Genomic DNA, 27,291 nt, shown 5'->3' with positions numbered 1-27,291 from the left:
ATAATAATGCTTACTAACATTTCTGATAGTTTCTTTCACATCATTTCAAGGTACTGTCAGGTTTCATTAATATGTTCACTAGGACTCCTTCTGTATCAAAAGCAGACAGTGATTTTGGTCATCCTTCATGCTTCCTGTCATAGACATAAGCATGTTTCTTGCTGAGAAAAATACTTAATAATCCATCTAAAATAATGGTTTGAAATGCACGGGAAGTTATGAAATACAGCTATAAGTTGCAGAAGTTTGAGACTTCCTAGAGAGAAAGAAGAGCTGCACTTCTGAAATGTATGCTTTTTATTTGTGGAGTCAGAAGGAGTACCAGAGAATAAAATTGTAGGTAGATCAAATCTCTAAGAAAAAAAGCCCCGCTTTGCATGAAGCTGTACATGTAGATCGGAATGAAACCAAAACACAAGATGAGAAAGTGAGAAAATGAATAGATAACTGTGAGTTAGGCAATGATCACACTAAGCTGCAGCACCATAGGAATACAGTATAATTAGTTTGTAGCAGCCAGAGCAAAACCAATTTGAGAAGAAAATTTAACAAACCTATAAAAATCCAGGTTTAATTCTTAGTTCTAGACTCTGAATAAAGACATGACCAGACCCAAGTCTGGCTAAGTATCAGGGTTGGATAAGACTTCTTCAAGGCTTGTCATAATTCTGGAGGCAGCAGTGGATGACACAATGATAAAGGAACAATCGTTGTACCCACTTGCACACACACTACATATTTGCCTCCACTACTGAAATTGAACTAGTGGGTTTTGAAAGTCCTGCTATAACCTAAATGGTTAAGCTCTGCCCCTGCTAGCTGGTTAGCAGGTGGACCAATACTTTCAGGTGTCAAAACCAACTGTGACAAAAATAAAAGTATTTCAGATCTTTGGGAAACCGAACAAAACCACCACTATTTTTTTCATAACTAGAAATAGTTAGGAAATTTTATTTATTTCATTTTAGCCATCCAAAATCTTGGCCTTTAAATCTGAACTATTAATTTAGACTATTCTATTGACAAGAGAAACTGATACTGTAAGAGCAAAATTCACCCCATCCTGAGGTAGTTGTCTGAAACAGTGGATATAACTCACAATTTGGAGATGATGTCCAATTTAGCCAGTGGTAGATAAGCTGAACGCTACCCTTGAAGTCTATTCGATCACATTTGTAGTAGCATTCTACACTTTTGATGTATTGATCATAAAAAACCCCAGCAACAGCTCTGGAAAATACAAGAGACAGAGCTGGCAATAAAGGTGCTTGACGAAGACACTGAGTTCAGAACCATCTATGCTCACAGCAGCCACATTACAGTTCCTGTCTGTGAGGCAGGAGTGTACATTTTCTGTATCTTTTCATGTTATTTTGCACTACAGAACCACAATTTTGTAATCCTGTAGGCACTATCACAATATAAACATTAAATACAAATTCCTTTAGCTCAAAAAATACTGTATGCATAAAGTAGTGGGGGGAAATATTTGCCAAATATCAAAAACTTTCTCTTTAGTCTGCAAAATCTGAGCTAGGAAGTGATCTAGAAGAGCAATGTGGGAGCAGCCTGAAAATACTTTTGCCTGTAGAGATGGTCTTTGTATTTCTAAGTGCATTACACTGTCACAAGGAATCCCCAAACCTGACTAAGACCTTCAGATGTCTAATAATCACACAGATCTTTACCTTTAGGCAAACCCTCTATTGTAGTACTTCTAGTGCTTTTTCACCTTCTGTTGTAGAATCATGGTTGCATCTCAGGAGATATGCATTCAATACACACACAACGTGTTATTGGTTAAAATGCATATATTGGCAATCAGTAGCAGCTTTAAAGAAAGCTAATAAAAAAGCTGAAAGCTCTACTGCCATTGGTGTCTAATGAAGTGCCTTCGGCAAGTATGTGCCAATATGGAACCATAAAGGTCAGACTTGTGCTGAGTTGTGCAATATATTTGAAGCCCGGAAGAAATGGCAATCTCTATTACAGTTCACAACCTGTGTGAAATGAGACTTGATTAAAATAATACAAGTTGTTAGCTCTGAGATGGTTCTCTATGTGAAAAGACCACACATAATTGTGCAGTATAAAAAGCACTGAAATCTTCTCATGTGCATTTAAAGCAGTGCTTAGCATTGTAATAAAACACACGGTTCAGTTATAATGTGGGGTCAGTAATGCAAGGAGCAAGAAGAATAGTGTTAAATTAAAGAAAATGAGGGATCTGACTGACTATCAGTTTAGCACTATTACTCATGATGAGAAGTAAAATGAAGTTCATGACCCCATCTACTCTGCCTCTACTCTCTGCTCCTTTGTGTCCTTCATCAGAAGGCACTTCCTCAAGGAGATTCATAAATCCACAGTGTTCTCCAATGAACTGGCGCACACTTATTCTAACTGTTCTAACCACCATACTTCTATAAACAGAGAAAGAAAAGCTGCTACTTTGAGGTAGGTTTCTACGTCCGCTTGTGACTGACAGATGTTCGGTATTTTTCTCTTAAACTAGATAGTGACAACTTCACAGCATTTCTTCAGTCTGTTTGTCTATATAGTGCTGTGCACTTTTACATTATTACATACAGTACATAGCAAAGACGAACCAAATAGTCCTCATAATGCACATAACCTATTTATTACCCATAGTAATAAGCTGGTACCAGTTTATTTCAGCTTGGAGAGTAACCTGATCTTTTACAGAAAGCAGCTACCACTTAACTTTTCATAAGCAAGAGTACTAACAGGATCTTTGGTAGGACACTTATCCTATAGAGAAATCCATCTTTTGCAATAACAGCTATTAAAAGCCATAAACTAATTGTAGATAATGGCCTACCATTCAGCGGCAGTAATTCAGCCACTTTATCAAGATATATGGATTTAAGTTGACCACTTTAAGACCTCAGTATGCATGAAGAAAAGGGAATAGATTGTGAAAAGACTTGTTAAAAGTAGTAAAGATGATCCTTAGTCGCCTGCAGATTATGGCATTGAAATGAGAGTCTAGATTTCAAGTGAACTTTCAACGACCTCTTATTGCAAACAAGATAGTGATGCAAAACAACCAGCAGGCCACAAGGGACTGGGGGTTGGAGCAGCATTGGCTGGGCAAATGGGAGGTCTGGTTCCACACTGGGCTTCCTAAGCTGATAAATGGGAACTGGGGTGCCCCGCACCGTGCAAGACAGAGACTCTGTGGAAGCATGGCTTATTTGGCAGGCCTTGTCTTAAGAAAAAGCAAAGCCAAAGAAATGCAAAAGGAAGATAACATGGCCTACCACAAGAAAAAAAATACATTTGAATAAGTGGGCAATGGGTACAAAGTGGTATCGCTTCCTGCGTGTAACCGTTTGGATGCATGTAACCATGCAAAGGAGTTGGTGTTGATGGTTGAGATCTTTCACACAAAGGGTGGTGGCAAACCACCTTCTTGCCTCAGTCTCAGAGCTGCATGATAACTGTAGGACATGAATTAGTCAACATGAGCTGTAGTTGGGACTGAGTTGTAGTTGAGTTCATTCCTTGCTTTGCCTCCCATCTTCTGAGGACTGATTAAAAAAGAAACTACTAGAACGTAGAATAAGGAGGTCCTTTCTGATCTACTCTAAATGCTAAATATTTTCCCGCTTTTCTTCCGTTTTGTCAACAGTGTTTGGGGTAAACCAATACCTTCACAGCCTGTCTACATCGATAATCCTGTGCTCCCATCATTTTGCGGAGTTGTTAAGCCTTTCCAGATGTTACAGCATGGTTTTCAGAAGGCTCCAGTGGCTGTCTCCTTACTGCTTCCCAGACATCTCAAATACCACCTCCAACCAGTCTGGTGCCTTTCCTCTTCAGTTCACAAAAACACATTTCAGAATAAAGAGAAATTTCATTTTTTTTACATATTCAATAGGTTTGTTTAGTCACATAGATAGAAAGCGGACACCGCTATGCCTTAATTTTAGAGTTTCTCCTTTTTTTTTTCCTTGCTGATAGAACTATGGGAAACAGAGTCAGATTAGAAGGTTAAAGTAGGCGAAAGGTAAAACACTGGGATCTAGTTAGTAGTCTCAAAAGGCAAAATGAGAGTGACCCACTCTGGTATGATAACTGTTAAGAGACTGGTAAGTAAATATTTAGTAGGAAGACTGGTATCAATATTTAATTAACGAATTAACACAAAGGTATCAGGCCTAATGTAGAAAACATTGAGGCTCCCTGAAAGGTAGATTATGTATTAAGGGCATAGTGTCTGGGTCCCTAACATGGAGAACACAGCCCTGGCAGGGATGTGGAAGAGGAGGGGTGGGACGAGGTGGGCTCTTCTCTCTTCTGTCGAAGAGTACGTGAGGCACCGGGTGTGGCTATTCCATGCTATGCATGCCTTAGTAACGCATAGGGAGAGGTTTCTAAAAGTATTTGAGAAGTGAGGGAAGCATAAATTACACTAAGGAAAAATACATTAACAGTAGAAAATCATAAAAAACAGTTCAGGCCAGGCAATTTACTTCTGAAACAAATGGTCCAAACCAAGATGTTACAGAGGAAAGGAAATAAAAGAACTCAAGATGAAAATGATGCATGAAGAATGCCAGTCTTAGAGTTCTAAGATGCTGCCTGGGTCTTCAAAGACACATCCACACCTGTTGTGTCTTTAGGTGTAGAAATCCACCATTTAGGTTCAGCTAACAGATGGGTTGGTACCCCTGCTCCCTTCTTCCATGCCTGAGGATGTAAAAGGGCATGACAGCTGCCAGAGACATCTGTGATGCAGAAAACGTTTTTTGAGAATGGTGAAGGGCTTTCTTTTTGAGGGAAAACCGAAAGAACTGAACATGGGAGTTTTCTGATAATTCCCTTTGCAGCTCATGTCACTTGAAATCCTTGTTTCCTCAGGCAAGCCCTTCATCCTCCAGCCTCTCGTCATTAAAGCCCTCAGTCTTTGTCATGGCAACACCTGACAAACCCTGTCAGACCTCCTCCCTACCTTCTCCCCTTGAGAGCACCGCCTGACCTCTCTGCCTGGTACCAACAGTGCTCCAGAAAGACTGCAATTCCTTTTTCCATCGGACTCACCTCACCCATTATGGAAACATAACTCTCTGTAATAAAACACAGCGCATGGTGCACAGTGATGCTGTACAATGTCAGCGCCATGAATCAAATGTCTGAGAGATGAATAAAAACAATGTAAATTTAAATAGGGGAATATGATTATTGCAGGTGGAATTAGGTTTGGAAACACGATAAGACTCCATCCATCTGTGAAAAATGCCAGAAGATTTTTTAATGAGATTTTCGGTTATAAATGTTGAGACACCATCAGTCCTGAGATGATAAGATTAGAGTTTGATTGTGTGTAGCTATGAGAATAGAAGCGTATATAGAGAACTGACCTACTGTAGAAAAGCAATTAGGGTCTATAGGAGGACTAATCAGCAAATAAAATAGCTATACAAAGTATCCCGTGGAAAAAAATTTACATACACTCAGTTATAATTTAACAAACACTTGTAAATAAAATCGTGGTTATGGGTGACTTGAGGCATAAAATGCTATAAAGAAGAAATTAAAGCTCTAATAAATTAATGTTGTTTGAACCAATATGCTGTTAGGCATAATGCATTCCAAAGGACAGGACAATTAAGCAATCGGAAGGGAATTACTTCTGGAATCTAATGTCTAGATGCCATGATCGGAAAATCAAAACCGACTTCAACATTTGACTTTGGGAAAGCGGGTTTGGGGAATTACCTTAGAAATGGACTAATTGTACATAAGAAAAGACTTACAAGGGTCAATTTTTGAGCTATACTGGTATGCACCTGTTAAGTCCTTATATGCCTCATAAAATGTAGTTTAGGAGGACTGAGGAGCCTTCATCTCCACTGTGACTGGAAGCTGTGGTCCAGGGCAGGTTTGTACAGGTCGGCGCTGCTGTCATTGCCACGATGCCAGTGGGCCTTACCCAACCGTATATGAACTGTGTGGCCCCTGCCTCTCCTGTACCTCTGCCTTTGCTGTGTAATTTCATTTTACATCCTGCCAAAAGGCAAGGAAATGGGGTTGGGCTCAGCACTGTGGCTATGTGGCTGCTGCCTCAGGGCTGGTATGTTTGATTGGTGAAATAATAATAGGGTTTGCTTGTCTCTACCTGCCAAAGACCCTTTTTACAGACCATGACCCTAATATTTGAGCCTCAGAGTTATGCACTGCTGGCACTAGTTGTCTGTAGCTGACCCATCTGCTATTTCCATCTGCTATTTCTTCTTTTTCTTTCAAGTTTACAAGTTATGTTCTGAAATGTAATTCAGATCCCATTGCATGATTTTTGTCTTTCCTTTATGCAGTCTATTTAGTGTGAAAAACTGAAGGTTTAATGCCAAGTAGTTGTTAGTTTCTAGGCTAATTAATTTCCCTTAAATGAAAGAAAGACAATTTTCTTAACTTAAAATACTTGTCTCCCTTTTCTGAACTTCATCCTCAATGGATTCACTTTATAGTTTTCTTCTTTGCACTAATTAATTCCATTGCCACTTATTTTCCCTCAAAGAGCCCCCTGGCTGGTTGTTGTAGAAGCAAACAGAGTGCAATGATGTAAATTTCCGAGGAACTGGGATTTAGTGATTATATGGACAACAACCCTCATAACTGTCTTTGGAGGGCAGTCCCTACCCTGACCACAACAAGTTTTGCTCACATGCATCGTAGTTCCATCTCGTATTTTAAACAGGTGCCCACAAAGCTGCTCTCTCGAGGAGACAAGATGTGATAATTTCTCTTCAAGTATAAAAATCATCAAATATGTGGTAATAAGTACAATATTTTTCCCAGGAGTAGTAAAGTAGCTGAAGTAAAATGTTTATCCATGAGTACTCAACCTAGCGACATGCTGACAGTATGTGCATTGTTCGTGTGTGCGACATAAAGAAAGGATTTGACAAACTTTAATGTGCAGACTGCGCTGTATTAAAAAGAAACAAACAGGTAAGTACTGCACAAAACAGAAAATGTGCAATCTAAAGCTTCTGGTCTGGATGCAGATTTCTTGACGGGCTCCCTACGCATGATTGTATGTTCCACAGATGAGCTCAGCAGCCACCTGAACGCTGAATTAAGCCCAATGGGCTGCCCTTGCAGCATTTGCTCCCTTCAGCAACTTGTGCTCTGCATCGGGAGATTTGGCCATGGTTGGGTAAGTCCTGACGACTTCAGCGGAAATTCGCAGGAAGCTCATCAGTACAAACCTTATTACTAGAGCAGAGATGTAGTGGAGCAACTTGTCAAAAGTGGACATTACTCCTCTAAGAGCAAGCCATAAGGTGCGCGTATGGCCTACAAAGTGTGTGCGGCTCGGGCTTCCCACGGCAGCGAGGTGAATTACAACCTAAGGGCAGTGGTGGCAGATTTGTCCTCTTAAATCCATGCTGTTCAGTTAAAAATTAGGTATGTAGTGGGAGTGTCTTCCAGCAGGGAGAGAGAACTGAGCAGGCAGAGGGTGAATCCCTCCATCCTAAACCGTGAATTGTCCCACAATGGTGACTCTTTGTTGGAGGTGCCTACCAACAAATTTAACGATGATTAAAACATTGTGCTTGTTGCAAGATGCTAAATAAAACCATCCATTTAATAAAACTAATCCATTTTAGTATAATAAAATACATCAGGTATGGGATATTTTATGAAAATGTTTAATTCAACTGTTTCTTTGGAATGTAGTAGTCATAGTTTGGAAATTTAAGTTACAGTTCAGTTCTATGTGATTTTTTTTTATGCTACTCAGTGTCTGAGAATACAAATGTCATTTAAAGTTAAGGCTTCGCTGTTCATTTTGAAACAACAATTTACAAGTGTCATATTGTCATAGAAAATAAAAATTTCTGTAAAAAAAATTTGCACAAAGTTTTATGATGGTACAAAACATGAAGCAATAATATACCAGTAAAATGAAATCATTTTACTACAGAAGAATTTTATAGTTTTTCAATAAAGAAAAAAATATGTTATTTTACACTTTAAAAATTATGAAACAATCTAAAACAATATAAACTGAACATTTTGTAACACTGCCTTTACAAATTAATAACTTTATAAACATATAATTTTTTTAAATATATTTATCAGTGCAAGATACTTTTCAATGTAAAGTTGCAGTATCATTTTTCCTTTATTGAAGGGCAACTTTCATTCTGTTACCTTCAGAGAAATCAAATCTTCAGTGCTAGATCCTCATTATCATAGTAAGGTCTGAAGACCACAAAGGAGATATATTTCTTTTTACGTTCACTATTCTCAGCATGTTAAAAGAAGAAAAAAAATCACCAGCCACCAGCTTTACTGTTCAAATAGATCAAGACCAAGAGCTGGTCCAGAATCTATTGAAATCCATAGGAATATTTCAAAAGGTTTTGGGCTTGGGCTCCCCAATGGGATTTGCTCTTCAAGGCAATATATGCGTGTAACTCGCAGTCAGGTTAGTGGACAAGAAGTTTTTCAGCTAAGGAGAACAGACGCTAACACCAGAATCACATGGTGGTGGTACGCTGAAAATAGTTTTGAAAAATTCATTTTTTCTTTGGGTTAATTAACTAGCTGCTGCGATACCGTTATGGTCAAATTACACTGTTGAATACAAATGAAAATTCTGCCTCTGCCAAAGTGGGTTTGCCACTTGGGACATTTCATGGACTAACTTATAGGCCTAACTTTCAGGCCTTAGGTGCTCTGTCTTACCTTCTGGAGGACCCAGGATCTAGAGCCTGGGGAGGTAACTCTTCCAATTTAAGGCATCTAAATGGGTGTTTGAGTATTCCTTATAATCTCTGCCTTTAGGACTCCTTTGAAGTAACAACTGCCCACTGCATTTTCTATTGGGTCTTCCTTTAAAATATTTTCAGTTTCCAAACTCATATTTTTACCTCTAGTCCCCCTCCCTTTTCTTCCGTTTCTAGGTTACTGGCGGATTTTCTATATGTTTTTCTGTCCTATGGCTCGTATTGGTGAAATGATATGCTTCAAAACATGTAATTGATAAATAGGGGTGGATTCTGTTCCTGTAGTAATTCAAGGCTGAATTAGCCCTTCTTTAGTCCTAATCTTGGACAGGATACTTCATTGCTCTACTACAAAAGCAATTTTGGAAAAGAGTAACTCAGAAAGTCACAATCGCTTCCCCGACGCTACTCGGGAAATTCAGTGAGGAAAAGCATGAGTTCAGCACTTTGCAGGATGTTCCTTTCCCGATGTTTGCACTGGTTTTATCTGCTGGTTGGTAGATACCCAGGGGAAGGTTAAAGCCGCCTTATTGCGCTGCCTCCCCAGTTATGGCTGTGCTGCGGCGGGTCACCACAGAAAACACAGGGGGGTCCCCTCGCACCTGCAGGGGGGAGCGACCCCGCCAGCCCCTCGCCTCCTCCTGCGGACCCCTGCGGAAAACAAACTCCTGTTTCTTTTTACCCTGTTGGACCAGGTGCATAGGCTGTTGAATATTATTTGTCCAATAATATTTGTCCTAAAATATTAAAAAATTGCCACGTAATTGTCAAACACATTTTTCTGACAGCTTACACTACTCAGCTCAGTGAATCTGTCACTATCTGCACTTCTGGTATGAAATGCCAATTGGATGTAACAGGATGGTAAGAACATACCCTACATACACTGTGGGATTTTATTCCCCCCTCAGTACCCATGCGTAAGCCCAATTAGCATTGATTAGCATGAAAATACACGTTTACTCAGAGAACAGAACTCTGGGTTCAGGTAGGGGCAGGAGGAGGAAAGTTTCTCATTTTAAAGGCAATCTTTTCAGTAAGGGAATCGTTTTCCCTAGTGTAATTAACAGGCAAGCTGTTCAGGATAAAAGATATGTTTCATGACTTCAGGAAAAAAGATACTGTCACTTTATGCTGTTAAGAAGAAACCCAAAGTTCGACTTTGGAGGGTAAAGTTAAGAATTTTCCCTTATTTTTTAACACAAACTCTAATAAAATCCTTTGCCATTACCAGCAAGTTAAAGCTGCAGTTTTCTTTCCTTGGCAATGGCAAATGCTTATGCAATTCTACTCGGAGAGAGAAAGAGAAATAGAAAGAGAAGAGAAAGGGAGAGAGATTTTACATTTGAAAATACATTCTATATGAAAGAACAATAAAAGGGGATATTGCAGCTTTATACAAAAGGGTCAAGAGACATGAAGTTGAAATACAGAAAGCAGAACAATCGAGCCAAGTTGTCAAATCTGATTAGCCCTTGCCTTGCTGAGGCTACTTACTTACACTAAAATATACTTTTCTTTTAGTCAGTGAGCCATCAGAATATGATTAAAGACTAGGGCATAACTGCTGAGAAGCAGAGCTGTAGTTAATGTTAACACAATGAGAAGCAGTACAAACAAAAAGGCACTTGAGAGGACATACACTAGCCAGTGCCAAGGACTTTTTTGTTTAGTTTTTAGGCAGTACACTCGGTTACCAGTTGTTTCTGATGATGGCACATACTCTTTTATGGAGTTCACAAGCACAAAATTTAGTACAACACTGAAAAACATCAATAAAATTTGACTGTATTGCTTCGTAAACAGAGCTGACACACTATACCGGTACTGATGCAGCAGTACTTTCAAAAACATCCTAACCCTTCTTTTGCCTATGCACAACACGAGCAATTATACACAAATACAGGTGCAGGAGTCCACTAAATTGCTGTTACTCCAATAATTTCTGGGCACTGAGCTACAGACAGCATGTCCATCCAAAGGACCCCACTGAATACATTTTGTGACAGCATCTTGGATTTTGCACAGTAAAACCAAAATTATCCGTTAACGGAAAAAAAAAGAGAGGGAGAGAAAGAAAGACAAAATGAACTATAAGTCAATCATACTTGGTCTCAACACCAGCATTTGATTATTTCAAATAAAACCAACAGAATAAGCAGACTGTACATGATTCAGATTGTTAACACAGATTGTTGTCCATGTTTGTCGGTTACACACTCATTGAAGCTCCTGAGAAAAGCTTGGCTCAGTGTCATCAATGCACTTTTCAGCCTGTACAGTAAAAGAAGATCAACAGTTCCCCAGCACGACCGAGCTATGTCCTTCCATCCCGATTCTCTGAAACTTCTCCAGTCGCTTTACACCTTCATGCTTCCGAGTATGAATTCTGTGTGTTTAGTTTATCTTTTTTCAGTTTTACACCATCGACCAGTTCAAAATTGTAATTCTCCAGTGCAGACAAGTTCCTCTCTGACATCCCATTGTGCCAACAGGCACAGTACAGGACAACTCCACAGATGGCTCCTAAAAGCACTCCGAGTGCACTCATGGCTATGATGGTAATAAGGATTGGATCTAGGGTCTTCAGGACGTTGCCTGGTTTCCTGGAGATGTTATCATCATAGTCCTCGCCTGTATGGTATGGAGGCGTAAACCCTGAAATGGAGTAAAGGATTGCAAAATTTTCAGAACTGATTCTAGTTAGAACTTTGTTTGATGAGTTGGAAATTTGGAGAAAGGACATCAAGTTTTTGACATAAGTTGTTACAGGGTAGGTTTAGACTGGACATTAGGAAAAAATTCTTCACAGAAAGAGTGGTCAGACACTGGAACAGGCTGCCCAGGAAGGTGGTTGAGTCACCATCCCTGGATGTGTTTAAGACTCGTTTAGATGTGGTGTTAAGGGATATGGTGTAGGGGAGAACTTTGTAGAGCGGGGTTGATGGTTGGACTCGATGATCCCAAGGGTCATTTCCAACCTGAATGATTCTATGATTCTATGATAATTTAAAAACCTAGCTTCTTGGAGGTAGTCATAAATGACTGAAAACAATAATGCAGCCCAAATAGTTTTTGATTTTTTTCACACTGTTCTCCAATCCTTGAGCCTGCTGCATGTTAGCAGGGGTCTGATTCTGTCTTGGATTACGTGGGAGTCTCGGGAATGAATAACCAGACCTTTTGATTATATTTTTCCAGCTTGCAGTATTTAGCTCAAAAATGTTAATTTAATCTTATTCAGTTTAGTGTGAATGTTTATAGCCTTAGACATCGGTTGGGAATCTCCAGCCATTTTGCATCCATCTCCACTTCACTGACTTCAGGACTGGACCTTGAAATGGCAATAGTGACCGAACTGACACAGAAGAGAGCTCTGCTCCCTTGTGTAAAATATTCACTGGGTATCATAATGCTTTCCTTCAACCCTTTCAGTTTATGAAAGAAATCCAATAAGCTTGCAAACCCTGCTAATCGTTGTAGGAAAAGCCAAAAGTCTTTTTGGACAAACCCTGCTTTCACTGAAATCAATGATAGCAATCCCATTGACTGTAACAGAAAAAAATTAAGCTCATTGTCTGAAAAATGCAAGTATATTTTATTATTGGGACAATATGACAATTATGATCCATTTAATGATCCATTTAGAGCTATCATCATTGAAAATGATAATGCTTTGGTAGACTGGTCATAAAATGACATTTTCAGCCAGGTCTGTGAAACAATTAGCCTGAAGAGTTTTGAGCCTAATTACCTAGACACTGCGCGAGTCATAAATTGTAAGATATAATAATAGCTGTTTCTTCAGCTGTGGATAAGCCTTCTAGAGAACAAAATATTAAGGAGCTATAGTGTGCATGCATATATATGTATACAATGTAACAAATTATGTATACAAAATTTGGAATGTTTGAAATAGGTATAAATAACACAAAGTCCGTAAGATTATATGACACTGAAGAATAAAACCATTACATCCTTCAAATAAACGTAAGCCTTCTTAGCATCTGATCTAGATAAATCAAAACACCTTAATACAATATGCAGTTAGAGAACTACTCTATGAATAAATAAATAGAATACACAAATTCACATGAAAATACACTTTAAAATTCATTCATTTTTAACAATAATACAGTTTTTACCTGTTTGATTACTTTCTGGGTCTTCTTCTTCATCTATTTCGTTCTCCACATCAGTTGATTCTAATGAAGCAAAGAGAATTGACATTGATTATTAGGGTTACAAACACTGATTGACTATCATGCTGGCAATAATGGTAGAGCAGATTTTCCTGTGTCAGAGCATCATTATGTCAGCTTGACAGAACTGTTCATTATGATGGGCTCTGAAAATTAATGGAGAAAAAAGAAAGATTTAAAAACTCCTCTCCGCCCAGTCTTGGCACGGTTTTAGTTATCAGCAGGGGTTTTCCATGCCCGGGAAAGAGAAATCAGTGTGATGAATTAGCATCTCATTCATTGTATTTACAATTTTGGAGCCCAATTCCATAACACTTCATCAGCGTAGGCACAGTTAATCACAAGAATAGTTTCACTGACTGCAGTGAGACCACTTCTGTTTGGGCTTCAGGGCTTTTGGCTTTAGCTCCCACAGGCCAAAATCTGTGCTCAGCACTTGGTTTGAACAACCAAAACATGTGGAGGTAGGAAAGGAGTTACTTTCTCATTTTGGAGTCAGGTAAATACCATCACTGTGGTCCCAGCACCCTTCTTGGCACTGAGGACACTGGAGGAGGACCAAGCAGTGCATCCTGCCTCTCTTTCCTGGGAACCGTCACTGGTAGCTGTCTCTGTCCTGGTAACTGTGCCTGGCAACTGGCACATGATGAACCCCAGAAGATAGACTGTGTGATAAAAAGAGATTGTGCAGTTTTCTCATCCTGCAGTGAAATTACTATGTAGCTGAAGTCTGTTATGTTACCCTCAAAAGGATATCAGCTACAAAAGGTGAGGAACAACCTCTGTAATTAGTCTCAGCTGTGTTGCCAACTCGCGTAGCTTAAGTTTGTCTTCCTAATGCTAAGGGTTCTCAGTTCTATTCCCTCTCCTACATAAAAGTCATTGCTTCACTTCCATCATGAAGGACAGGGTTCAGTTGCTCGTGTTTATCTGGGGTTGCTGCTGCCAAATTACGTGCAGTAGGCAATGTACATGTGATCGGCAGTGACTGGAATAACACAAGACTGGCCAGAAATAAAAGGACTCAAATAGCATCTCAGGAATAGCTGGGCTTAGATGTGGAAAAGGCCATGTTCTAACATTACTTTGTGTCCCACATGTCTGAGAGCCGATGACTACAGCAAGTGAGTCACAGCAAAGTCAGAATTACAGGACAGGAGAGGACAGAGCAGCGGCCATTTCACCCTATCTGTGTATCCTATAAGGGTTTGACATGGTCATTCCAAATAGAATTCAAATAGGCTCAGTAGTAAGTGATCTAAAAAGGGTGAAGAAATAAAATTGAATTTTGAGCGGTGCTAGTTAAAACAGGGAAGAGCATTAGGAAAAGCGGAGAAATTTAAAGAGGGCAGCAATATAAAATACAGGGAGAGATGTGAGAATGTGAACATGCTGTGACCCATTTCAGTAGGATGCCAGTCCTGATCCAAAAGACTGCAGTTTCTGCAGTACTGAGATGACACCAGTGGCACTTACTATGAATAAAGCTATGGGCTAGATCGGGATGTTTTCAGTGCAAAACTTCCTGTATACCAATAGTTATCTATCCCTTTCTCACAGATAAAAGCAGATATCAAAACAAAATAAATAATGTTTTAAATGAGATTCCTATATGTTCTTGCTATTCATACTTACTTCGGCAATCCTCTTGTGCTACGTGATTGTCAATTTTAATATCATCCACAGCAATTCCTCCAGTTCCTTTTCCAATTTCTCCCTCAATAACCACCTGGCAAAATAAAATAATGTTCACATTGTTTTCACGTTAACACACAATTGCAGCATTCAGGATATCTTAATTAGTTGTTAACACACAGCTTCACCTGTCAGGATGCCACATCTATGTGTAGTTGATTGTGGCCTGCCAATCTGCACTGCGTGCCTTTATGAACTTATATATGCAAATGTGAATGTATATACTGTCATAACTTCATTAAATACTTTTACATCAGCAGCAAAACTGTGGCAAGGATGCAGTTTTGTGACAGATGAAAAATGATTTCTAAAGTATTTATTTGGCCTTCAATAACAAATTACTTGTATCACTGTCATCTGAGATACCATGAAATATGCCTCTATTATTACTGTCACAGCAACAACACCTCATCTGTAGGTATAATACTGTCTACATAAATCCTTCAGTGACGTCTTCTGCTACGGTGTTCAAAACATGACCAGCAAGGTCTTACGGGCCTTGTCTCTTAGTTCGGCGAGGAGCAGCCAAGCTCACCTGATAGTGTTTCACAGACTTGTGAAGAAGAACACGTCCTTCCTTCCAGCAGTCTGCCTGGTGCCCGCTCAGGGTCCACAGCACCTGGTCATATTCATCTGGCTTTTGGTACCTCAGTTTGATCTTCAGGGTGCCAACGTGTGCGCCGGACATGTGGTACCAGAAAGTCATGCAGTGGGCAGAGTTCTGCGAGTAAATCACGGGGCTCAGCAGTCGGGCGACTTTGCCTTTCTGGCTTTCGTCAGCTTGCGAGTAAATGAAATTGCCATCTCCTACTGTGACAGAAGGACTGCGTTAGGAATGGCCACCAGTTCTCATTTTTTTTTGTTTACCTAAGAAGCCCCAACCACCCATGATCATTTTGCTTTCTTTCCATGCCGATGGGTCAGGCCTCACAACCAAGAGAGTCAGAGGGCATTGGTTTGGGAGCTCTGGGAAAGCTGATTTGCTCTAAGGAGAGGGACACAAAAATGATCAGAGGGCTGGAGCACCTCTCCTGTGAGGACAGGGCTGAGAGAGTTGGGGTTGTTCAGTCTGGAGAAGAGGAAGCTCCAGAGAGACCTTATTGTGGCTTTTCAGGAATTAAAGGGGGCCTACAGGAAAGACGGGGAGGGACTCTTTATCAGGGAGTGTAGCGATAGGACAAGGGGTAATGGTTTTAAACTAAAAGAGGGGAGATTCAGACTTAGATATAACAAAGAAATTTTTTACAATGAGGGTAGTAAAACACTGGCACAGGTTGCCCAGAGAGGTGGTAGATGCCCCATCCCTGGAAACATTCAAGGCCAGGTTGGACGGGGCTCTGAGCAACCTGATCTAGTTGGAGATGTCCCCGCTCATGGCAGAGGGGTTGGACTAGATGGCCTTTAAAGGTCCCTTCCAACCTAAACCAGTCTACGATTCTATGATTTCTTCTAGCAGCCTCCTCTGCTGTTCACTGGGATGCTTTTTGCCGAGAGTGAACTGTAACAACATGTTCACTACACGGCACACAAAAGGCATTTGCTTTTGCTCAGGGAAGGAGGCAAAAGCGTGTTTGGTGCAACAGCATATACTCCATCAGTCAGCGTGCACCTCCTGAAGAGAGCCAGCCCTAGTTCAGCAGGCTAGACAGAAATCCCTGGGGCCTACTCTACACTAATTGTGCAAAGAGCTATTTTTAATCTCTATTTCAAGTAATCTGTGCTCAAGAAGGCAAGATTAGAATGGGAAGAACACTGGAGGATAAAATAGCTTTGAACAGGCATGGTCAGAGATCAGGAACTGAGATCTAAACGGTGCTCCTAAACAGAGTCTGAGCATTGTCACAAACAGTGCCAGAGTTATTGCTTTAATTTTTGTAATAATATATTGGGCTCTGTATATAGCCATTTCCCAAAAGAGTAAGATTACGGCTGAATTATTTTCTGAAAAGCATAATGTATTTATACACTTTGAAATGTGAACACCTAATATCCTTAACTTGGAAAATGACTTGCTTAATCATACTGGGAGAGAAGCACGTGGGAGTGTGATTAGTTTGGTAACAGAAAATTGTCAAGCAAGATACTGACTACAGGGAAGTGCTTCTGATTTACACCAGCCAGGCATCCATTCCAGTCAGCTTCTGCACAGCTTCTTTGCAGAGAATTATGGTGGAAAAATATGAAGTTATCCTGGTGTGTGTAAGAATAGATTGCATGTGTGACACGCTCACACAAATGGATGGGGACAGCATTTACTGGTATTGGTATAAAGTTATTTTGCAAGTTGGAAGGAGAAAAATAAAAATATGAAATACTATTTCTCAAATGCTGAAATAAGTGTATATATCTCTGTATATACCAATGCTTAAACAAAAGAAAAGTAAAAAGAGGTGAAATAAGATCTTTTGGAAGGTGATGTTTTATCAGCGTTGGTCTTTGCTTATACATGATATTGTTGAATTTCATTTGAACTAATGTATAATTGAGACTTGCTGGATTGTAACAGTATAGTCCTGCATCAATGAAGAATGGAAGAGGAGCATTGCTACTCTGGGAAGTATAAGAAGGGCAGGGTAGTAAAAGGTGAACGAGGAATAAAGAGGAGCGGGTTAAACCCAGTGGTTGGAAGGAGCAGACCTAATAAATGAGAAAGGGGAATATTTCTTCTAACAGGAGACAAGGATGTTCTATTTTATTTGGATTTTTCTGTGGGCAGTCAGAGGTATCCTGGCCAATATGCATATGCAAGTATCTGGTCTTTGAAAGAATTTTGTAAGGGAAGATGATATTGAATTGCCAAAAAAATTTAGCCTTTTTTTTTTCTTTCTTTCTTTTTTTAATCTTACTGCAGTAACATCTTGTCCAACTTCTTCAGCAGCAGTGCCTATACATTCTTTCCAACTTTGCTTCTGTGCTGAGGGCAGCACAACATGTGTAAATCTCATCAAAGAATGGTGATAGGAAAATCCAAAGGGAGGAAAAAAGAAAAATAATCACAGCATTAGGATGACTGTCTCAGTTGGAAGACCTAACTCTGGCCATATTTAATCATAACATGTATAATTTGAAGTGACATACAGCATATCCTACTGTCTTAAAGCAATTGCTGCTGAAGACCACGTCTGTGGAGTTTTTTCAGTTTTATACAAGTGCAGCTGAGAGCAAGATTTGCCTGGGAACTGCTCATTGTGATTCTCCTGTAATATAGGGTGGCCTTGCTGTGTAGTGGTGACACTGAGGGGCTTGTTTGGGATGGCAGTACATTCAGACTGCTTGTGGTCTGGGTTCACCCCCCCCATTCTGTACCTGCTGGCCCGTGAATGGCAGACCTGGCAGGTGAGGGTGCCCTTAGAGTGGAAGGAAAATTTGGGAAAATATTGAAAGTTAGTGCAGTAAGGAGCAAAAGGCGTTGCCTGTAAGACCTAATGAAGCTGCAGCAACTGGAACAAATAAGTCTTCTGCACTAGCAGGGCCCAGCGGAAACAACAGAATCTCATTTGAAGAATATCATTTCTTCATCTCTTGATTGAAGACAGGTTCAGTCTCTCTATAATCCTTGGTGGCAAAGTGCAGATAGTTCTCATTTCCAGAATATTATTGCAGTGCTGGGTCAGGAACTCTGTCTTCATTGTCTTAATTAGAGCTTTACTTATGCATGCCTTTTAGATTTTGTCAGTCTGTGGCTAACATAGCTTTTAACCTCCTTTCAATGTCAGATCCTACTGAGCCATTTCACTCTACTCTACATCAATTTTTCCACCATTACAGCCTTCACTTCAGCTAACTGCATTTAGTTAATTTGATGCCATTTATTTGTACAATGCCATTTATAGTCAAAGTATTATAAGTTTTTTTTTCCCTGAAACTACTGTACTTGTCTTAAGATTCAATTGAAAGTGTCTCAGAATGTAAAAAGTCCAATTTTGTCTAATTTCCTTGTCATTCTCATTAGGCAAAGGGGTTGCAGAAGTGGGAAGGGGGATTCATCTCAACACATTTGATTAATCTGCACGTATGCAAGAGAGAACACTAAAGCGAGAGGCTGTGCAGGTCACGCAGCGCCCTCCCTTTGCCACTAGCCAGCAGCATATTTATTGCCTAATTATGCAGAGCCATGAGTTAGATCCTACAAAACCAACCAATCAATTTCCCAGGGTGATATTTCTGGAAAAATTGTGAGTGAGCGAAGGGATGGCTATGATCTCCAACTCCTGCTGGAGAGGAGGAGGGCATGGAAATACATCCATCTGGGAAGTTTCACTTAAAACACCTTTCTGTGGTGGGCAATCCCTATAACTATGAGCAGGAACAATGTGAGATTTGTTTATAACTGTATCACTTGGCAAGACATTTTTGCAGAATACTTGGTCATTCTGATTTTTTTCTACCCTAGATGGTGGTTATCTAAAGGCGAGTCAGGAGAAGGGGGTATCTTCAGCTCCTGACAACAAATGATCTTTATTCCCCAACAGAAAGGCCAATTATGGGCAGTTGTGACTACATATAATGGGTTAGGTTGCCTAGAAAATCATCTTTGAGACTCTACATATTTTAGGTATAATTCATTCTCCTCTGGTTTTGGAAGGCATGTTGGTATTAAACAGAACAACATTTACCCATGTAAAGCAGCTAAATCATGAACTCATGATTACCTGTGTGGTCTTGAATCGGCCCAGTTTTGCTCGTTAGGATCGCCCACTTTAAATCCACCTGGTTGTCGTGCTCCCAGTGGCACAAAGTCTTTTGGGATCCCCAGCCAAAGGCACAGTTGAAGTTGTACAGTGGCAGCTCTGCAGGGTAAGATGGAAAAGGAGGAAAAAAATGTGATTATGAATTGCATAATTCAGATTTTGTACTTCAAAATCAAATGCATGCATTTGACCATTAACAGAGCCGTTCGTACTTGAAACTCTGAGAAGCTATAGCAAGAGCAGCCCTGCTGGGAAACAGATGAAGAATGACTATTTCTAGTAAATGATGTGGTTGTTTCTTGTCTCTTGATGACCCATATTTTGGGATATTTTGTGGTTAGATTAATTCTTCTGATTTGCCCACATTGGCTGGTAACTGCACTGTAACATATATGACTCAAAAAGGAAAGCTCTGGCTTACTTATCAGAAATATTTGCTGGTTGATAATATCTATTTGTACCATAACTGTGCAAAGTTTTGCAACAACTCACGATAAGATTTGGACAAAAATAAGAAAGGGCAGAAACACTAATAGAATGTCCTTGGCAGGAAAGGATTTCTGGTGAAATGTATAGTGTGTGGCTTCAGTAAGGAATTTATTTCAGCATCTTCCAGACAGTTAAGTAGGCCCACAAGATGGCAGCATTGAAATGGACAAATTGAGACAGAGAAGGGACAAATGTGGCTGATTGCCAAATGAACTCAAAATAAGCTTCAAAACAGGCTCCACGTAAAACAAGAGAAGTCCGGTATTATGGTCAGGATGAGATCATATCTTGTTTTCAGCTCCTCTTCAATTCTGCCCAAAGGTTTAATACGTGGTAGCTTATTTTCTTCAATAGGACTTGGAATTTGAATGGAAAGATTATACAAAGATAGCACATAAATCTTTTGCATTTCTTATTTTCAGAATCAGTTTGAAATCTTTTGGGCTTTTGGTTCCTACCCCATTGGTATGAACCTTTACCTCACCTTGAGCAATGTCAGCTCCCAGTAGAGTAATACTCTTCCCACTGCAGTGTGACCAAATCCTGAAGTCTTTTCTCAGGCATGACTCACACCTTATTAAAGGAATAACTTAGGTTTACTTTAATGAGATGCTTTGTGCAAGTATGAACTAAGAACAAAGGACTCTGTGCTCCCATCAATATCAGCTCTGGGGGAAGAATTGTGTTTCTTGCCCATTATTAAAAAAAAAGGCCAGGAAAGATAATGCAACCCCTAGAATGTGTTTTGCTTATTGTGGGAAAATATGGAGGAATATGGAAGTGTGTTGGGACCTGTGGCTGGCCAGACCTCTGAGGTGGAGCTCTTCCAGTCTGAAGAGGCAAAGAACTCCACGTAGTGAGATGCCCAGGGAACGGCTTTTGAACTCACAACCCAGATTTTAATGGAAAGTAAACTAGAATAATCATTTTATCAACACAGAGAAAACCTCAGGTGAGTAGGTTGAGACAGAATGGATATAAAAAAGGTTCATCTATCATTCTCTCCTTGTCTGCTGTGTCCTTGTTTGCCAAGTCCTTGCTCCCAGACACAGTTTTAACTCAACTCATTGGATTCCTGCATTGCAGCCACTCTGCCCTTTCCCCTCTGGCCCCTAGAAAATTTCTTTCTGTCAGCAGAGAGGTCTGAGCGTACGGCAGCTCCTGCCCCTCTCCTCTGCCTGTCAGTACCTTGGCCGTGCTGAAGGCATCTCTCCCCACTGAGCCCTCATTCTTCGCTCCTTCCTTTCATCTGCCCCATCCCGCCTGCCTCCCCCCTCCCTCCTGCTGGCCTCCAGAGGGGTCTGCTCCACATTGTCACGAATACGGCATCCTCGCTGGGAACAAATGAATTAAACAGATAATGTCTGGCACAGGAATTCAATGTGGAGAAAACATGTTTCCTGGAGGACCCTAATGCTTTCTAGGAAAGGGCCAGATGATGGTGAATAATCTCTCTTTGGGGCTCAAAATGTTGAAGAAGCAGAACTCAGCCTGCATGCACATGGGTGCAGAAAGGCAATCCATTATGTTTCTTTCTTCCGTATACAGGGTTTTTCTTCTAGACAATGGGGCCATGATCAAAGACGTCTTGCCCAAAAGGGGACATCGGAAAATCAAGGGGAGTTTTTAAAGAAATAGAGTGACATTGAAATGAATTAAAGGGTTTTAAGTTCGTGAAAAATAGCCTTCCATTGTCAAGGAGGCCTAGGGAGAGCTATATTGCATGGTTTTGACATCAGAACCATGAAACAGAACTTTAGAAAAGGTCTTAGAAAACGTAAAACAAAATTAATCTTATTAATCCCGAAGGATTATATCATGCAAAGCTTGTGATAGCCTGTGTGGTATTCAAACCACAAGAAAGGAGAACAGTGGTAGATAGATCACATCCATCTGAAGATATCGCACAGCATAAATGAGCACATAGCACAAAGAGACTGAAAGGACTGGTATTGTTCAACTCTGAATAAAAATAAATAGCAGAAGACACAGGAGAAGTATGTAAATGGGTGAAGAATCCAGAGAAGGAAGATTACAATGTTCTGTTTTCTCCATTTCATAGCCTGAGAACTATGAGATATCCAGTGAAGTTCAATACAGATCAAAGGAAAAAATTCTCATATGAGATGAGTGACACTTGCTTCCCTCTAATGCTGCTAAGGCTGAACACAATTCAAAGAGAACTGGACACTGAAATGGATAAGGAAAATATCCAGAATTTAATTGTAATTCTGAAGTGCAGGGAGTGACACAATCCTTTTGCTTCATGGTCTGAAGCCAACTCTGAACATTCGGATTAGAAGGAGAGTTTCAAAGCAGAGCTAAATTTCACAGCACCATCTAATAAAGAATTTCTTGCACTTTCGTTTGAAATATATAGCCCAGGAAATTGGCAAAGAGCCTAAGTCTGATATGCTTTGGCCATGCCTGTGTTCCTCGGCTTTGGTCTCACAGACAGCATGGTGTAGCATAAAAATGAACTTCTGTTCCATGCAGAAGTTAATGAGAAACCCCTGAAATTGAGCAGGATTTGACCAGTAACCTGCTCTCAGTTAGCTGTTTCTTGCTAGGTTCATATTGTTTTCTTAAAAGTGTTTGTGTTAATATATTCCTTAGACAATCGCAGCACCAGCATTGAAGGTCAAAGGCAAGGCATTTCAGAGTGCTCTTATTTTATGGGCTCCTTAAACATCCCATCTCTTATCGTCTGTTCTTATGTCTCTTCCAATGCTTCTCCCAGGGACCCATAAAAAGAAAAAATAGACCAGCTAGCCAATTAATATCAGACACTTGTAGCATCAGGATAGGTTCATTAGTCGTATGGACAATGGATCTGCCCCAGTGAAAGACAGAATAGTTCAACATTTCTATTAAAGGCCCCAGGGGGCTGATACAGTAGCTCACAGTAAGCTACAGGCAATCTTTGTCCTTGAACTGTAGCTTGGCAGCTCTGCTGGAAGGAAGGGAAGTAGGGACGAGTAGCATTTGGTGGGCTCCCTCTGCAGGACTGGCCCATTCCCCTGCCAGGATAATTCTCCTGCCAATAGGTGATGGATCTCCGGGTTTGCACGTATTGAGAGGATGAAGAAAGCCAGCTATTATGTAACCAAATAGCAGCAGTTCAGATGAGAATCTGAGAGGGAGGTGTGACGAAATCCCATATGCCTTTTTCAAAACGTAGGGTACGTGATACTGAATTAAAACAGATTTATCCTCTCAAAGAATAACCAACAGCTGTACTTGACCACATCTTGCTCACAGCTGGAACCATTACTGCACATGAACAAGAAAGTCATTTGAAAATCTAGTTGAGTGAGTCTCTTGCAAGTCCATTAATCTTTCGTGGCCCACAGACTTTGACATATTTTTATAACTCCTCCAACAAGAAGCAAGAAGGAGCATGATGGCATTAAAGACGCTATGAAAATTCTCTATAGGAGGCTCTTGCCAAAGGGTAGATCAACATTAAAATGGGAAATTACAAACATGATTTGGACCACTTCAAAGTAGTATCTTGGGTCTGATCCTTATTTGCATTCCACCCTTTTATACCACTTCTGCTGGCAGCACAAAGTTACCTTAAATGATAGTAAATGATAATTTAACTGCTTTAATATTCCTTTATTGATGCAAAGTTGTCCCACTGTAAATGAGAATCGGACCTATTCTACTTTTAAATGATTTCTTAGCATAGATTTTTAACCTCAGGATTTCTTAGTTATATTTTTCTGAAATAGCTATTACATATGTGAAAAACAAGATACTTTGCTTCTTGAACAGTCTGCTTTACAAAGGACTGATCTTACATGCGGAGAGCACATAATGTAAATGAACAGCTTGCTCTGTATGTAAATAGCTAAGAGTCAAGCATCTCAAATAGTCCTTTGGAATTCAAAAAGATATGTTCAAAAAGACTAGATGTTGGTGAGTCTTAGGACTGAGACCTGAAAGGTATTTACCTTGACAGACAGATTTGTTAAAGTCATCTTTTTAAGTTTGAGGAGGAAACTAGATCCTCTCTTAAAAAAAAATCCAAACCTTTAAACATTTTTAGCAGTTTGAAACCACAATTCTTTTTTCTTTTTTTACAATTCAGTCGCCTTGAAATGAACTGTAAAAGTCTTCTTGATGGAAAGCTTGTTTATACATGGAGGCTTTCCAGCTATTTGCTCTTAACTGTTTCCATAGCGTATGAAAGCCGGTTGGAATAGGATAATCTCAGGCTTTGACACACACAAGCATGTTAGTCTGGGATAACAAGATTAGGGGTGTTTGCAGGCTTGAGTGTGGGCAGGAGGACAGCAATACATGGCGTTAGCACCTATTGCAGGAGCACCTGCACCACGGCAGGTGCTGCTACTGAAAGGGCTGGTAAATCTCTGTCCTGAATCACTGTGGCACAAGCTGCTGTGGCCAGCCCTGGCATGGTATAGCTCGTGCAGGGTTCCGCGCTGGACCCTGCCTCCTGCCACTGATCTGGAACAGCTTTTTGGCTTGGAGTTCACGAGTTACCTCAAGGTGTATTAACATCTTAAGGTAAAACAGCCCTTAAAGGGAATTAAGTCTGAAGCTGAAGGCTCAGTCCTTGGTGTGTTAAAGTCATACTTTGTTCCGCTTGAGAGTAGCTGAAAGAGCTGGAGTGCACTTATCCTCAGCCGGCTGAGGGCTGGGGGGGCCCCGAGCAGCTCTGTAACAAGGCCAGTTTAAACTACGTTATTCACAGCTGCGGTAGCAGACTCTCGCTCCCTGCTGCGTGGCCTCTTGCTCTGATGTGCTTCATCGTGCCAGCTACGTCCACCCGTGCCCCTTCAGCAGAAGGAAACACTTACACCACCTTCATGCCAGGAGGGGTTTCCTCATGTTGGGGGGAATGTCTGTCTGCCCCTTTTTGGGTGTGTTCTGGCTGGTTTTCAGTGAGGGATTATGAAGCAGCTGGAAACCTTTATGTCTTAAACTGGAGATTCTGGAAAACTTATTATTTATGAGCATCTGACTGATCTCTATCTATGATCTTTGTAATGTGCTGCCATGTGGGAGCCTAGAGTTTGGGATGTGAACTTGTCCCTTATTCCCCGGAAGGAAACAGTTCCTACCAGCACAATGCAGGGAAGTAACATTGGCATGCTCTGAAGGGAACCTCAGAAACTCCTTTATTAGAGAAAAAACTTGGCTCATCACGGAGTAAGCGAAGGTGGTGCAGGAGGGAAATAAGGAGAGAAAATGAGGATATCTTAATCTCTGGCAGAAACAATCTATTACTGGAAAGTCACACCCAAGCCAAAGGGATTAAACACAACCTGCAAATGCAACTGGCACTGGGGAGGAGGGAAGGAAATTGCACTGTGCAGAGGCACTTCATGAATTTGCATTTTGTTTAAACACAAGAAAATAGTTAAAAAACTGTAAAAAAGCCTTCATTTCACCAAAACAGAAAGCTAAAAGATCATTCCAGACTTAAAGATTAAAATATTTTACTCCAAAGCCACTGCACAGCATCCTTTCTTCCTTTGCATCCCCTACCCCTTCCCGAACTGTGGGATCCCCAGCAGCCCTCCAGCCCTTCGGCAGCGCTGCCTGTGGAAGAGCAGTGTGGAAGGATGTCCCGCGAGGGTGGGCCAGCCTGCCGCCGTGTTTCTCATGGCACTGGTACTCCACAATCTCCCTCTGCCCCAAGCAGGGCAGAGCTAGAAACAGCGTATGCTGACTAAGCCAACTGAATTACCCTGGAGACGAATTTTGAGGGGAGTAAAAGCATTCACCTCTGCAATATCAGAATGCAGAGGCTGAGAGTGGGAACAACGTCCGAGATAAGTCAGCTTTATCACTTAATCAGGTTGACACCGACAGTGCCCTTTAGGAAACTCTGGCATTATTAGTCCCTTTCTTTTACTTGAAGCAGAAGGGGATTGTGTCACATGGTTGAGGAAACAATGATAAACACTTACCCACCCCGCTAATAAATCACTTGCAAGACTGTGCCTGACTGTACTTTAATGGAGGAAATGGGAGTAGCTGAAAACTGACCTCTTTACTGCTCCACAATTATTAATGCAAAGGATTTTAAACTGGTGCTCATAGCTTTTGGAGTTTGGGTTTTCTGCCCAAATCTATCATCTCCCCCTCTCCCAGTAAATTGTACAGGATATTAAAAAAATGGTATGAAAGCTGTGGAAGCAGCAAGCTAAGGATTTTTAAAGCTGCCAGTTATTGTATTGATTAAGTAAAAAGGACCTGCTGCCAGTGACAACTTGTTTTTCCCTCTTCAAGTTCACGGTAGCCGTTTATGTAACCCCATTTTGAGAAAACTTGCTAGAAAACAATATTGTAAAACTGCCAGCTCTCTGGTGGAGAAAACTGGCAAACTTTACTTGTATTAGTTTTGTAAAACCATGGATATAAATAGTGAGTGGGCCTGTGTGGCTCTGTTTTTGTTTTCCCGGAGTTTTCAAACACACTTTATGTCACTGACATGCCACATTTAACAGAGTGCACTGTGTGATTAAGTTAGTTTAATTTTGTCAGCATTTGGCATTTGCTGATGCAGAAGGAAATCTTGTTCTCTGCTGTGTCTACATGTGGATGAAAGGAATAAAATATTTACTGTACAGAGCTGAGAGACCAGATGCTTCTTTACTTCAGAGACTTTTAGGGAATGGGAAGTCAGGAAGTGCTGCAATTCATTATTTCATCTCTGGCATGAAATTTGTTTATGGCATTTATTATGTTTTTAATAAGAAAAAAAATATTTTTTTTTTACCTGGTTGTAATGTATTGTCTATTACCGTTGGCTTTTCTGTATTCAGCACTGTAGTGCCACCTGGAAAAGAAATTATGCATATCATGATACATGGGACACCACAAAGGACACAGCAGTCATTAGGAATATCCTATATATAAATCTGAAATATTACCGTCTTTATTAGTCATGTAGGTAACTGAGTATGTGAGCTTAAGCATGAAAATATGACATTAAAGATCTGGTTTCCTTTATCAAAAAAGAAAACAAGAACTCATCATTAAATGAAGTCGTATATTTTTGGAGCCCTTGCAAGCGCCAACTAATCAATCCTCACCACGCCCTTGTGGCCATCCTAGTTGTATAGACACTCATTTGCTCTGAATCTCGTGGGAAGTGAGTAACTGAACTCTGTAGCATTTCCTAACAGTCCCCAGTTTGTGCATTCACCCATGACGTGTCGTTTCTCATAGCAGGGACGTGAGGTCCTCCAGCCCCTGCCACGCTGGGGCCTCCTTGTGCATTGTTTCATAGCTGCCTTGTGAGGTGCATGGGAATCGCCTGACTTTAGGCTATAGTCTAAGGCAGGTTTAACTTCTGTCTCAAAGAACAAGAGGAATTAAGGACTTCCTCTTTGTCGACTCCTTCAAGCAGATGAACAAGAGGTGAGTGGGGTCATGGCCCTCTCCTAAGCTCACTAATTGATATTTTTA

The 27,291-nt window shown here is 40.5% G+C and overlaps 1 protein-coding gene across 4 annotated transcripts in view; it reads right to left on the bottom strand.

Annotated features, from left to right (window-relative positions):
- Positions 1-7,672: 7,672 nt before the first annotated feature.
- Positions 7,673-27,291, bottom strand: part of NRP1 (neuropilin 1) — a 115,050-nt gene continuing 95,431 nt past the window's right edge. For 2 of the 4 annotated variants that reach the window (XM_074574248.1, XM_074574250.1), the window contains exons 13-18: positions 26,600-26,659; positions 19,315-19,452; positions 15,198-15,472; positions 14,603-14,696; positions 12,911-12,970; positions 7,673-11,423 (exon numbers count right to left, since the gene is read on the bottom strand). In XM_074574248.1, the coding sequence (XP_074430349.1) occupies positions 11,134-11,423; positions 12,911-12,970; positions 14,603-14,696; positions 15,198-15,472; positions 19,315-19,452; positions 26,600-26,659 (917 nt within the window). In that variant the 3' untranslated portion in view covers positions 7,673-11,133. The remainder of the gene's footprint in view (positions 11,424-12,910; positions 12,971-14,602; positions 14,697-15,197; positions 15,473-19,314; positions 19,453-26,599; positions 26,660-27,291) is intronic. The other 2 variants (XM_074574249.1, XM_074574251.1) reach the window with 1 other exon arrangement.

Source organism: Larus michahellis, chromosome 2 (assembly GCF_964199755.1).
Source record: "Larus michahellis chromosome 2, bLarMic1.1, whole genome shotgun sequence".
Taxonomy (NCBI): Eukaryota; Metazoa; Chordata; class Aves; order Charadriiformes; family Laridae; genus Larus; species Larus michahellis.
This window is presented reverse-complemented; position numbering and strand designations above follow the sequence as displayed.